The sequence below is a fragment of the Anomaloglossus baeobatrachus genome, chromosome 6 (assembly GCF_048569485.1).
Source record: "Anomaloglossus baeobatrachus isolate aAnoBae1 chromosome 6, aAnoBae1.hap1, whole genome shotgun sequence".
NCBI lineage: Eukaryota > Metazoa > Chordata > Amphibia > Anura > Aromobatidae > Anomaloglossus > Anomaloglossus baeobatrachus.
The window spans coordinates 236,148,497-236,162,090 of record NC_134358.1 but is presented as its reverse complement, the minus strand read 5'-3'; the positions used below and the strand labels follow the sequence as shown (position 1 = coordinate 236,162,090).

Here is a 13,594-nt window from a genome sequence, read left to right as displayed (position 1 = left end):
CCCAGTTGAGCTTTTATAAACAGGAGGAAGGTCATACATGCACATGCTCCATTGATTATCTATGGGAATGCCAACGCTCTACTCTAAGGCTATGTGTCCACGGTAGAATGTACCTGTGGATTTTTCTGCCTGAAAATCCGCGACTTTCGCGGCAAATCCGCATTAGGCAGCACCACATTAGGCAGCACCACAAGGGACCTCCACAGCCAACAACAGCATACACTGCATATACAGTGTTATCGATGAACATAGAACTGAACATTAAAGGGTTATTCCCATCTTAGCACATTATCAAACTGTTAGGCTATGTGCCCACGCTGCGGATTTACCGCGGATTTTGCCGTTGATTTACCGCGGATTTGCCGCGGATTTTGATGCGGATTTTTTTTTTTTTCCCCATTCAAAACCAAAAATCCGCACCAAATCTGCACCAAACAATTGACATGCTGCAGATTTTTCCGGATCAAAATCCGCGGCAAATCCGCAGCGGAAAAATCCGCAGCATGGACACAGCATTTCCAAAATGCCATTGAAATGGCTTGGAAGTGCCGCTGCTGCAGATTTTCGTGAAATCCGCCGCAAATCCGCGGCAAAATCCGCGGTAAATCCGCAGCGTGGGCACATAGCCTAACAGTTTGATAATGTGCTAAGATGGGAATAACCCTTTAATGTTCAGTTCTATGTTCATCGATAACACTGTATATGCAGTGTATGCTGTTGTTGGCTGTGGAGGTCCCTTGTGATGCTGCCTAATGTTTCAGTGGATAAGTTATATTCTGACTATTGTTAGAATACTTTAGAAATGATATTTAGATTTTGTCTATACGGATCCACTGGGTAAGTATGTACATATGTACCCTCACACACGCACACGGTAGGCCTTTTATCCTTCTCGATCAGAATGCAGGAGATATCTTCTACATATTAATCCCATAGGGTATAAAAGAATAAAGGGTTTTAGCAAGCTCCATTGGTCTGCCAAATTCCTTAGTAGAAAGCTGGCATAGCAGAGGATGGTGTGTTAATGCCTGGTGCTCCACACTGTCCCTCCCATTCTCCACACTCCGTGCAGAGAGGTGGGAATGAGGCAGTCTCCTCATTGTCCTTGAAAATCATCTTCACATCTGAAATGAAAGACGCTCAGATCTCTGGTCCATATTTCCTCCCATGGCAGATGACATTAAGCCAGCATAGCGTGATAAATTTAACAAGGATTGGGACATGTATGCAGATCCCACTGTGTGTAGATACAGTGTGTACAGACTCCTGCTGAAACAAAGGAAATCAGCGCTGTCGCGTGCTTGTCAAAAGGTGACGTCATTTCTTGTGCAACACTATTCGGTGATACATCTAACTGACCACACATAACTGGATATGCTTTTAATGGCTAACAATGGCCCCATAGAGATTTATTTTTTTCTGATTTAACTTTTCGAGAGCTAGACATCAGTTTGTACAGGAACCATCATTTATTATACTGTTTAGTGTGATAGAGTTGTTTTTTCAGGAGAAACAAATCTAGAATATCCTGCAGGGTATACAGGGGTTTGCAGTATGCCACCCTTATACTTTGGTTGATCATTTCATCTTTTGGTCTGCTGGAAGTCAATGTGCATTCATAGTTACTACGTAGCTTGTGAGTTAAAATACTTTGACGCACTATCAGTTTGTGGCAATTGCTATAAGTTTGAATGTGATTCTAATGCCTTATGTTTACATTCGTGCCAAAGGCCCGTCTGGAAACCTTTGGCACAAATGTGCATTATTCTTGTCAAAGCGATGGACACCATTAATTTGTCAAGTGCTGCCAGTGTCAATCATGCAAATCATACAGCTAACTTATGCCAGAAACAAAGACATTGATATGAACAAAGCCTTATGGTGACCATACACATATGGTGGCTCTCCAGCTGACCGCCATCTTTCTGGACTCCTCTCAGCATTTGCAAATGTTTGTGATGTTAAGAGGAACAGTGTAGAAAGTTGGTGTCAGACACCTCTGGTAGTGGCTTATCCCTCCTGAAAACTAAAGGATCAGCTTACGCAATTCTGACGGCTCCATCGTTTTCTTCCCCGACATGCGTTGGGTGGCCCCGAATCTTATTACATAGTTAGTCCCATCAGATTCATCAGGTTTAGGTGATTTTCCCTTAATTTGGGTATATAGGGCCTTAAAAAAAGCTAACAGTTAACCAACATTTTGGATTCCTCCCATATTGTTAACAGAAAAAATTTCCTAAAACTTACAAATTTAATAAATATGCTTTAAAACACAATAAGTGAAGAGATCAATGATAAACTGCGTCAACAAAACGTAATAGACAGAAAACTAGTCGATACCAGGGAGTGAAAGTAAACGTCTACAATACAAATATTACAGTGTAGCCATTGCAAATTGCATCACAAAAAAGCAAAAGTCCATAAAAGTTGGCTAGGGTTAACTGGTGCGTGTCACAGTGCCCAGCCAAAGAACTAAATGGAACTTCAAAAGGAAGAGCAATGAAATCCCCTTATCCTGGGACATCCACAACCTACTCATGGCCTCCTGATGAACCTGAAGCACAGGAGAAACGCGTTGAGGCCGTCCTTTCTGAACAAATGCATCAATAAGGAAAGTTGTTTTGTTTCTTTTCTTTTTTCACTGGTTTGCCTTGTGATTGCATTGCTCATCCTTTTGAAGCTCCATGTTTTTTTGTGATGCTATTTGCAGTGACTACACTCATTGTGGTGTTTGCTTTGGCTATTTTGGTTATTTAACCCCTCACAGTCAAATCTTAATTTTGTGGATAACTTTTAGTACGGGCAGGTCGTGGTTTAGGGACTCCTTAGGGAATCCCAGAGAGAGTCATTGGTGAGCGAGGGCGCCAATTACACTTTTTAGGGTTCCGACCTCTGCAGCAAGGTAGAGCCATCCCTTAGGGACATTCATAGGGCCCTGTAGTATTTATATACTGTATATGTTTACTGTCACTCCCTTATATTGACTAGTTTCCTTTTTTTAATGCAGTTTTTCATTGATATCTTCACTTATTGTGTTTTTAAAGCATTTATATTAAATTTGTAATATATAGGGCCTTAGTAGTAATACAACTTGGCACTCAATGAGATGTTTGTAGGTGATATGGATTTTAAGCCATCAATGTAACAGTCCTGATTGAATCAACAGCATATGTAACGTTTCTGTCTTACATGGACCTTCATCAGGTCAATGGCTGAAGATTACATGTTGGAGTATGAGCATGTAAGCTCACGGATAGCGGAGGATATTGCGGATTGTGGAGGCCTATAGAGGCTGGTATTGTGACCAGCTCACTATAAGAAGGCGTCTTGGACACTTTTTTTTGCACCTTATGCACCTTCTAAGTTATAAAAACAGGAATAACGGAGTTATCATTGAAGACAGTATTTTGGCGCCTCCAATGGCCGCTACCATGTCAATCACTCAGTTTTTTCCATCAGTGACATGGCAGTTTAATTTCTTAGGTAAATAGGACAACTAAATAAGAGTCTGTAACTTGTGTAAAAAGCCAAGGTGCTCCATGGCTTATACCGCAAGAAACAGGAGCTGATGACTTGTAAGAAATACTGAGGAGGAATCTTCCTTATTCATTTATTTCTCCATTCTGTACTTAATATAGAATATGTCGGTGAAATCCCCTAAGTCATGGGCAATGAATCTCCTCCCAATGTCTGCTAAGCCCTTGTGCACGGGTAACGTGGAAAGCAAGCTGTAACTTGGCCGTGTGATTGCCTGCAAGGGTTAACCTTTGGTATGTGTATGGCCCTGGCCAGCCTGCTGTAGCGGAGATCTCCCCACAGCTCTCCTCCTGGGTTCCTGTAGGCGCTCTATGTTGCAGAGGGGTTTCCCCAGGCTCCTCCTCCACATTCATTCATATTTTCTCACTCTCCTAGCTCCTTCCCCCTTTTGCTGCACATTATTCAGCCATCCTGTATCGCCCCTTGTCTTTCCCAAACTGTCAAGTGCCTGACTCCTGCCTGATCTGTGCCTCGCTAAATCCTGCCCCCTCATCCCATTAATGCACTGGTAAAAGCCCCCCTCCTTCATGCTTCCAGACTGTGCTCATGGCACCCTGCCTTTTCTCAGCACTAACCCTTAAATCCATCCTCTAGTAGAGGGATGAGAATTAACCCATGCTGTACTTTTCGGCTTGTGTAATGCCTGAAACTAGCTGCTGCAATCTGATGGGTGAAGTGGAAACAATCACTTTGTGCAGAGGACAGTGCATCAGCTCTGTCTATTGTCTGCCATCCCTGCAGTTTCACAAGCTGCAATCACACAGCATTTTTCTGCATGCATTTAATCACTGGGAAATGTATAATTGGAGAGAATAACACATGATCTAGTTAAGCAGTGTGAAGATCCCATTTCAGTAATGATCTAATCGGCCTCCTCCCCTTTAGCACTGCTGCTGCTGAGCCTGGTAAGGTCCCTTGTCTGTATGGGCTGTGGAGGTACATGTAATGCTTTCTGAATCTGTGCATGTGAGCTTTCATTCACAGGCTAGCAATGTTATCCTTTTCTCCCTCCCTGTGCTGTCACCCCCTTGTCTCCTACCTCCCCTTCCCTCCTCCTCTCCCTCTTTCTCTCCCTCCCTCTCTCTTTCCCTCCCCAGTATACTTGCTTGCAGTGTTGCAATAGGACGACAAGGCATCCCGATTTGTAAAGCAGGCACATTAGTGGGCTGTGCACATCGCATGTGATTCATAAAACCATGAATGATCCAGAGGCGAGCAGCCAGCGAGATCTTCATGTGCAGGATGATGCTGTTTTGTTTTGCATTGCCCTGAAGGAGGTGTGTGTACTGTATACGTGTGTAAGGCTGCTGTAGTATTCATTAGAGCCCTCTTCCTTTTTTATTTTCCTTAAACCGCACTATTAGTTTCCATTCTGTCTTTGCTCATTCTTATTTTGCTAATCACATGCAGTGCTGTACATTTCATGGGGTGTGGGAGGGGAGTGAAGTCCCAGACCAGTGCATCCTGGCTCCCCTTTAGTCTTGTCTTCCCTTATGTTGTTTTTCTCCTTCCCTTGCTCAGCTGCTGGATTTACTGGTACACTTGGCGGGTATATGGAGGCTTCTCTCCGCTGGCACCGCTCTCCATTTTTGAGAAGGAAAAAACAGGCTTCAGGAGGAGGAGGATCATGCCTCGGACAAAACAGATCCACCCCAGAAACCTAAGAGGTTAGCAAATGGTTTCTCTGTTTTGATTGTATGCTTGTTTTTGGAGGGATGCATCCAGCTGTTTACCTAGTCAAGGTGGCAGTGCGAGGGAGGGAGATGCTCTGCAGCATGTCATTGTTTGCTAGCTGCAATCCTGTCCTGGATAGAGTCATGAGAAGAGCTGGTGATTTCATGCTACGCTTCTACCGCTTCTATTCTACAGCAGCAAAGTGTACAATGACCCGCATATATGTAGCAAGGAGTAGCCTTTGTCTTTCTCCACTTGGGTTACATGTCAATGTTGTTCACAATGAATTATAAGTTTTCTGGCCAACGGGATTGCGTGACATCGGCCACAAGATTTCTGTAGAAGCACCTTCAGTGTTACCGGGGCCTACAACATAACCTGTGTTTGTAGGCCTCATGAACCAGATTGGAACTAGGGTCAAGTACAGAAGCAAAGGTCACCCAGCCGATGTCAGGCATGCAGTGGGATAACTTCATTGTAACAAAGCCTAAAACAAGCCGCAATCTTCTTTTTATAGAGCTGGTATATTGTTATCCCTGTCATTTCTTTGTCAAGAGGATCCACTGGAATCGCATGATGTCAGTTTGCCAACATGATGATGTGCTGTTGATATTCATTTACAGATTATATTGACATGCGAGAATGCCTAGAACTTAGAAAATATGCTTGGAAAGGCCAATTTTTGTTGTGTGCAAACACAGCAGGGACATAGTATACATTTTTTTTCCTCTAATTACATAGATAAATCTGCCAACTTTTAATTTGCCTGGTAATTATTGTTTAATGTACAATAATGATGAAGATGGTTTCTAAACAGTCTAAGCCCATGTTTATGCTACTGTACGATATTGATTTGTGCGTTGAGCTGTAATGTTTCACATTCTGTTATTTTACTTTCCGGTTATAGCTTTTTGTGGCATCTAACATGTGGTTCATTCCTGACAGCCCTTACCTCTACGTGACACTGTAGATTGCAGAGGCCTAGGATACATCCCGTCATTTGGATTAAGACCATCTCGAGATTGTATATTGCATGAGGATACTTATTTTGGTTTCTGGTAATGCTTTGACCTTGAACATGTTCTTGAAAGCGACCTTAAGTAAATAACAACAGTCATAAAAATATTTCCAAGCTGAATCACTAGCCGTGTTCATCAAAAAGACATCATTTTCTACTTAAAAAGGTTTTTCTCTTTTAACTTTTGCTACTTCATAGGCTTAGAGACGTATACAATAAAAAAAACTGAGATATTGTTCGGTTTTCCTGGGTCCAGTAGTGTCTCTCTTCTCTGGTCTTTCTTGATCAGCTCCAGCGGTGACAACACAAGTGCAGAACCGCTGCTGAGTCCAATGATTGGCTGTAACAGCATTGAGCTGTATAGATATGACGCCATAGATATTAGAGAAGACATGTTTTTGGATTGAGGCATCTTGGGTACGTTCTGCTTTCTATGGTGGTTAGTCTCTACTGATCCCACTCAAAGTGGACTTACATTTTTAGGATGGAAATGTCCTTTTTAGGCTATGTGCGCACTTACCGGATTTTTCGCGGATTTTGCCGCGGATTTGCTGCATGTTTCGCTGCAGAAAATGTTCATAACATCTCTGCAGTGAATCACCAGCAAATCCTATGGAGAAAAAAAATCCTGTGCGCACTGGGCGGAATTTGACAGCTGCATGTTTTGCTGCGGGAATCCCGCAGCAAAAACAAGTGCATGTCACTTCTTTTCCGCACAGCGCTGCGGGATTTTACTCCATTGACTCAATGTTAATCAAGAAATCCCGCAGGGAATAACGCAGGCAGCAAATTCTGTGCGGTTCACTGCGTTTTCCTGCGTTATTCCCTGCGGTATTTTGCGGTTTACCTCCGGTAATGTGCATCACTTGCTTGCGGTTTTGCAGGGAAGTGATGTCATTACAGGAAGAGGAAGCCGTGCAGAGTAAACACACACACAGATCACACACACACACATCACAGACACATAGATCACATAGACACAGACACATAGAACACACATAGAAAGCAAACGGAAATATAGGAAAAAAAGAACGTGGGCTCCGCTGCATATTTACCTTCCAGCCGAGGTAAGCACACAGCGGCGGCCCGGTATTCTCAGGCTGGGGAGGGAGAGGGGCAGGGGTAATGTCCCCCGCCTCACTCCCCCTCCGGCAGCCGAGAATATCAGCCGCAGCTGCCCCGGCACTGTCGCATGCAATATGCGACCATACCGGCGTGTCCTCGGCTCTTCTTGCCACCGTGTAGCAGTGGTGGCAAGGTAATACAAGGGGTTAATGGTGATGGGGGACCACCGCCATTAACCCCAGGCTTGATCATGGCAGCGTCTATGTGACAGCTGACATGATCAACCCGTAAGTAAAGTGAAAAAAAACACAGACACAGAAAAATCCTTTATTTTAAATAAAACAAACAAGCCTCGTTCACCATTTTATTAACCCCTCCCGCACCAAAGCTCCGGCGTAATCCAGGTCCGACGTCCAGCGCTGCTTCCATCTAGCCGCGACTGTCACAGACACAGGCTGAATGAAAGCAGCAGAGGTAATTACCGGTCATTTCCCACGGCCGGTAATGTGAACTCACTGCCGATTGTGGGAAATGCAGCGATCTGTCATCTATCTCTCTATCTATCCCTCTGTCTATCTATCTATCCCTCTATCTATTCTTCTGTCTATCTACTCTCAGAATTAAATGACTTTTTTTTTTTTTTTTTCTTCAATGTGCTTTATTGCATTGAATGCAATAAAGCACATCCCAACCCGCACGCGGCAAAACCGCGGCAATACCGCGAATAATACCGCGGTAAAACCGCAGCAAACCGCGGCAAACCGCATGCGGTTTTCGGGTGCGGTTTCCCGCGGTTTTTTACCGCGGGTGCGGTAATCTTTGAGGGCATGCGGAATTTTCTCAAGAAAATTCCACTTCCCAGTGCGCACAGAGCCTAAGTCTCATCATGTCATTTCCTGGTTAGAAAATGACACCAACTTTCTAGGAACACTTTTTAACAGAGTGTTTTGTTTTTTTTTTCTTTTTTTTTGTCTGACTAAGGCTGGCTTTACACGCTGCAACATCGCTAGTAATTGCTAGCGATGTCGAGCGCGATAGCGCCCGCCCTGTCACACATGCAATATGTGGTGATCACTGCCGTAGCAAACATTATCGCTACGGCAGCTTCACGCGCACATACCTGGTCGGCGACGTCGCTGTGACCGCCTAACAATATCTCCTTCAAGGGGGAGGTGCGTTCGGCGTCACAGCAACGTCACGAAGCGGCCGGCCAATAGAAGCGGAGGGGTGGAGATGAGCGGGGCATAACATCCCGCCCACCTCCTTCCTTCCGCATTGTCGGTGGAGGCAGGTAAGGAGATGTTTGTCGTTCCTGTGGTGTCACACACAGCGATGTGTGGTGCTGCAGGAACGACAAACAAAATCGTACCGGCAGCAGCGATATTATGAAAAGGAGAGATGTGTCACCGATCAACGTTTTTTGACGTTTTTGCGATCGGTGATCGTCGCTCCTAGGGTTTACACGCTGCGATGTCGGTAACTGCGCCGGATGTGCGTCACTAACAACGTGATCCCGATGATATATCGTTACCGATGTTGCAACGTGTAAAGCCTGCCTAACACTCAAACTGACTCCTGTAGGAGTAGCTTAAAATATGGCTCCTTTTTTCCTCCAATTTTTGTCTGATATTAGGGTTACATATAAATTTCCACATTTTTTTTTTTTCATTCTACAAAGAGGAAAATGTGTAGCCAAATAAAGCATGCCGAGAAGGTGACAGACAACCAGTCGATTGACCCTTTGTTTTTTTTTTTGTTAAATATTTTCAGTGAATCTACTACCTAAAGAGACACACATGCATGTTTTTTTACCTGACATAAAATCAGAATAAATATTTCCCATTTTAGGTCAATTAGGATTACCAACATTTTCAAAATGCCAGAATAATGAGAGCGAGAGAAAGAGAATGTTTTGAGGCATTTTTATTACTTTCTGAAAAGTCAAAAGTTTTACATACACTAAGGGGTACTTTGCACGTTGCGATATCGCTACTGCGATATCGTCGGGGTCAAATCGAAAGTGATGCACATCCGGCTCCGGTAACGACGTCGCAACGTGTAAAGCCTAGATGTGCCGATAAACGATCGCAAAACCGTCGAAAATCGGTGATCTGTGTAGCGTCGGTCATTTTCGTAATGTCGCACGAATAGGAGATACGATGTTGTTCCTCGTTCCTGTGGCAGCACACATCGCTGTGTGTGAAGCCGCAGGAGCGACAAACATCTCCTTACCTGCGTCCACCGGTTATGCGGAAGGAAGGAGGTGGGCGGGATGTTTACGTCCCGCTCATCTCTGCCCCTCCGCTTCTATTGGCCACCTGCCGTGTGATGTCGCTGTGACGCCGCACGACCCGCCCCCGTAAGAAGGAGGCGGGTCGCCGGTCAGAGCGACGTCGCAGGGCAGGTAAGTGCGTGTGAAGCTGCCGTAGCGATAATTTTCGATACGGCAGCTATCACAAGATATCACATGTGCGACGGGGGCGGGTACTATCGCGCTCGGCATCGCTAGCCGATGCTAGCGATGTTGCAACATGCAAAGTACCCCTAAGAGTGCTATGCCTTTAAACAATATGCAACAGCCCATATGATGATGTCATGTCTTTGGAAGCTTCTGATAGGATTATTGGCAACATCTGAGTTAATTAGAGACACATCTGTGGATTGCACACCTGAAACACACTGCTTCTTTGTGTGGCATCATGGGAAAGTCTAAAGAAATCAGCCAAACTCTCAGGAAGAGAATTGTGCATGTCTGGTTCATCCTTGGGTGCAATTTCCAGATACCTGAAGGTGCCTTGTTCATCTGTGCAAACAATTATTAACAAGTACAAACAAGATGGAAATGTCCAATGATCATATCGCTCAGGAAGGAAACTACTTTTGTGTACCAGAGATTAATGTGTTTTGGTCATACATGTGCATATTAACCCAAGAACAAAAGCAACATCTCTTGCGAAGTTGCTGGCGGAAGCTGGTAAGATTGTGTGTGTGTGTGTGTGTGTGTGTGTGTGTGTGTATGTGTGAGATTATCCACAGTGAATAGACTACTGTATGAACATGGCCTGAAAGGCCACTCTGCCGGGAAGAAGCCATTACTCAAAAAAAAACATAACGCCAGATTAATGTTTGCAAACGCACACAGGAACAAAGACCTTAATTTTTGGAAACATGTCCTTTGGTCTGACGAAATTAAAATTGAACTTTTGGGCCATAATGACCATCTTTACATTTGGAGGAAAAAGGGAGAAGCTTTGAAGCCCAAGAACATCATCCCGACTGTGAAACACAGGGATTGCAGTATCATGTTGTGGGGTTGTTTTGCTGCAGGAGGGACTGGTGCATTTCACAAAATAGATGGCGTCATGAGGAAACAAGATTTTGTGGCAATACTGAAGCAACATCTGAAGACATCAGCCAGAAACTTAAAGCTTGGGAGGAAATGGGTCTTCCAAATGCACAATGATCCTAAGCATACTGCCAACCTGGTTACAAAGTGGCTTAAGGATAACAAAGTCAATGTTTTGGAGTGGCAATCAGAAAGCCCTGATCTCAATCCTATTGAAAATTTATGAGCAAAGCTAAAAATGCAAATGCGAGCAAGGCAACCTTCAAACATGGCTCAGTTACACCAGTTCTGTCAGGAGGAATGGGCCCAAATTCTTAACCATTGTGACAAGCTTGTGGAAGAGTATCAAAAATGTTGACCAAAGTCATACAGTGTAAGGCTGTGTGCTCGTTGCATTTTTTCATGCGTTTCTGCAGCGTTTTGAGCTGCAGCGTTTTAATGCAAAATTGCATGCGTTTTGATTTCCTGGCAAAGTCTATGGAAAATAGGGCTTTCTTGTGCACACCATGCTTTTACAAACGCAGCGTTTTAGTTGCTTAAAATTTGTCAAAAACTCTGCGTTTCAAGAAGCAACATGTCAATTGTTTTTGCCATTTTGGCAGCGTTTTAATAACATTGAAGTCAATGTGAAATGTCAAAACGCATATTTTTCTAGAAAGAATGCGTTTCACTTGCTTATTACTAGCGATCTGCATGTGTTTTTGACATAATAAACGCAAGTCTTTCGGTCTCTCTCTGTCGGTCGTTCTGTCGGTCGGTCTCTCTCTGTCTTTATCTCTCTCTCTGTCCATGTCGGTCTCTCCCTCCCACCCCCTCTCTCATACTCACCGATCCACGATCACCGGCGCGGCGCTGCACGGCGTTCACACTGTGGCGGCTTCTCTTTTGAAAATGCTGGCTGCTTATTAATCCATCTAGTATTCACTGCTTCCTCCGCCCACCGGCGCCTATGATTGGTTGCAGTGAGACAGCTGTCACTCAGCGTGGGGGAGTGTCTGACTGCAACCAATCATAGGCGCCGGTGGGCGTGTCTATATCGAGTAGTAAAAAAAATATATAAATAATTTAAAAAAAACATGACGTGCGGTCCCCTCCAACTTGAATACCAGCCAGGGTAAAGCCACACGGCTGAAAGCTGGTATTCTCAGGAGCCCCGTTATGGGCAGCCCCCCAGTCTAACAATATCAGCCAGCAGCCGCCCGGAATTGCCGCATCCATTAGATGCGACAGTCCCGGGACTCTACCCGGCTCATCCAGAACTGCCCTGGTGCGGTGGCAATCGAGGTAATAAGAAGTTAATGGCAGCAGTCCATAGCTGCCACTAAGTCCTAGGTTAATCATGGTAGGCGTCTCCACGAGATACCTTCCATGATTAACCTGTAAGTTAAAGAAAATAAACACACACATCCAAAAAATACTTTATTTGTAATGAAAGACAAAAAACACCCTCTTTCACCACTTTATTAATCCCTCAAAAACACCTCCAGGTCCGACCTAATCCTCGCAAGGTCCCACGACGCTTCCAGCTACATTGGAAGCTGACAGGAGCGTCAGTAGAACACCGCCGCTCCTGGCTCCTGTGCAGCAACTGAAGTGAGTCACGCGATCAGCTGTGCTGTCACTGAGGTTATTCGCGGCCACCGCTCTCAGGTGGAGGACTGCAGCTGTGGCCGCGAGTAACCTGAGTGAAAGCACAGCTGATGGTGCGGCTCACTGCAGTCACTCGGGGGATTTGCGATCACAGGTAAGTCCTTCACGTGTGATCGCAAATCAGGCTGCGACACAGAGAGAGCTGCGCGATGTCATTGAAATCGGGTGAAGCTCCACTGCTGCGGACTCCTGTGTCCTGGCACTGACCTTGGAGGTTAATCTGAGTTCATGACAGCACACAGAGACAGAGCCGCGGGATGACAATGAAGTCGGGTGCAGGTCATCTGAGTTCATCCTCATCAACCGACTCTGTGTCTGCTGTCAGCGGGCATGTAGCAGAGCGGAATTGCCAGGCGAACGCACTGACAAAAATGCATCCAAAACGCATGTAAAATGCTTCCAAAAAACATGCGTTTTGGATGCATTCTTTTTGTCAACACGCAGCGTCACGTCTGCCAGAGGGTGTGTTCTATCCGCACTGGTCAGAACGCAACGTGCGCACACAGCCCAAGGGCAATGGTACCAAATACTAATGAAATGTATGTAAACTTTTGACTTTTCAGAAAGTAATAAAAATGTCTATATCTAGTAGCATAGATAAAGGAATCTTTAAAAAAAGTATTTCTAAAGATATTTTATCTTATGCTAATGAGCGTGGGGACTAGTCCCAAGGTTGTTTATTTCCCCCGACTAGCTGCCCTCTTAGCATGGTAGCACACCCACGGGGGGGGGGGGGGGGGCGTACTAGCATGCTATTCAATTCAGCATCATCAGTGGTGCTGCACATACCTGTGTCCGCTGTGACCGCGCTTCTGAATGCCAGGCACTTTTAGTCATGCACTCTAAATCTCTCTGAAGGCAGGACGCATACACCGGCTTCATACTGTGCATGACCGGAAGTGTCCGGCATTCAGAAGTGTGGTCACAGTACACAATTACTTGCGGCACCGCTGGGGGTGCTGAATTGAATAGCATGTTAGTATGCCCCTGTGAGCGTGCTAACATGGTATGAGAGTGGCTAGTCGGGGTGATATAATGCTCTTGTGACTAGTCCCCTCGCTCATTAGCATACAATATAAGATCTTTAGAATACTTTTTCTAAAGATCTCTTTATCTATGCTAGTGTATATAGGGACAGTTAGGCAGGGATTAGCAATATGCACCCAGAACTGCTTGTGGTTATTGGGTGCATATTGCACCTGACATGTTCCTTCTTAAATTGGATCTGTCACCAGATTTCACAGTACAAACTGCACACAACCAGTTGTTGACATCCTATAGAATGAACATTCAGGTGACCAACA

The 13,594-nt window shown here is 44.8% G+C and overlaps 1 protein-coding gene across 2 annotated transcripts in view; it reads left to right on the top strand.

The window, feature by feature from the left end:
• HIVEP1 (HIVEP zinc finger 1) overlaps positions 1-13,594 on the top strand; it is a 282,913-nt gene that overhangs the window by 56,975 nt on the left and 212,344 nt on the right. The window contains exons 1-2 of one of the 2 annotated variants that reach the window (XM_075314752.1): positions 4,665-4,814; positions 5,059-5,204. In XM_075314752.1, coding sequence (XP_075170867.1) covers positions 5,165-5,204 — 40 coding nt within the window. In that variant the 5' untranslated portion in view covers positions 4,665-4,814; positions 5,059-5,164. Of the gene's footprint in view, positions 1-4,664; positions 4,815-5,058; positions 5,205-13,594 lie in introns of those variants that run through there. The other variant, XM_075314753.1, reaches the window with a different exon arrangement.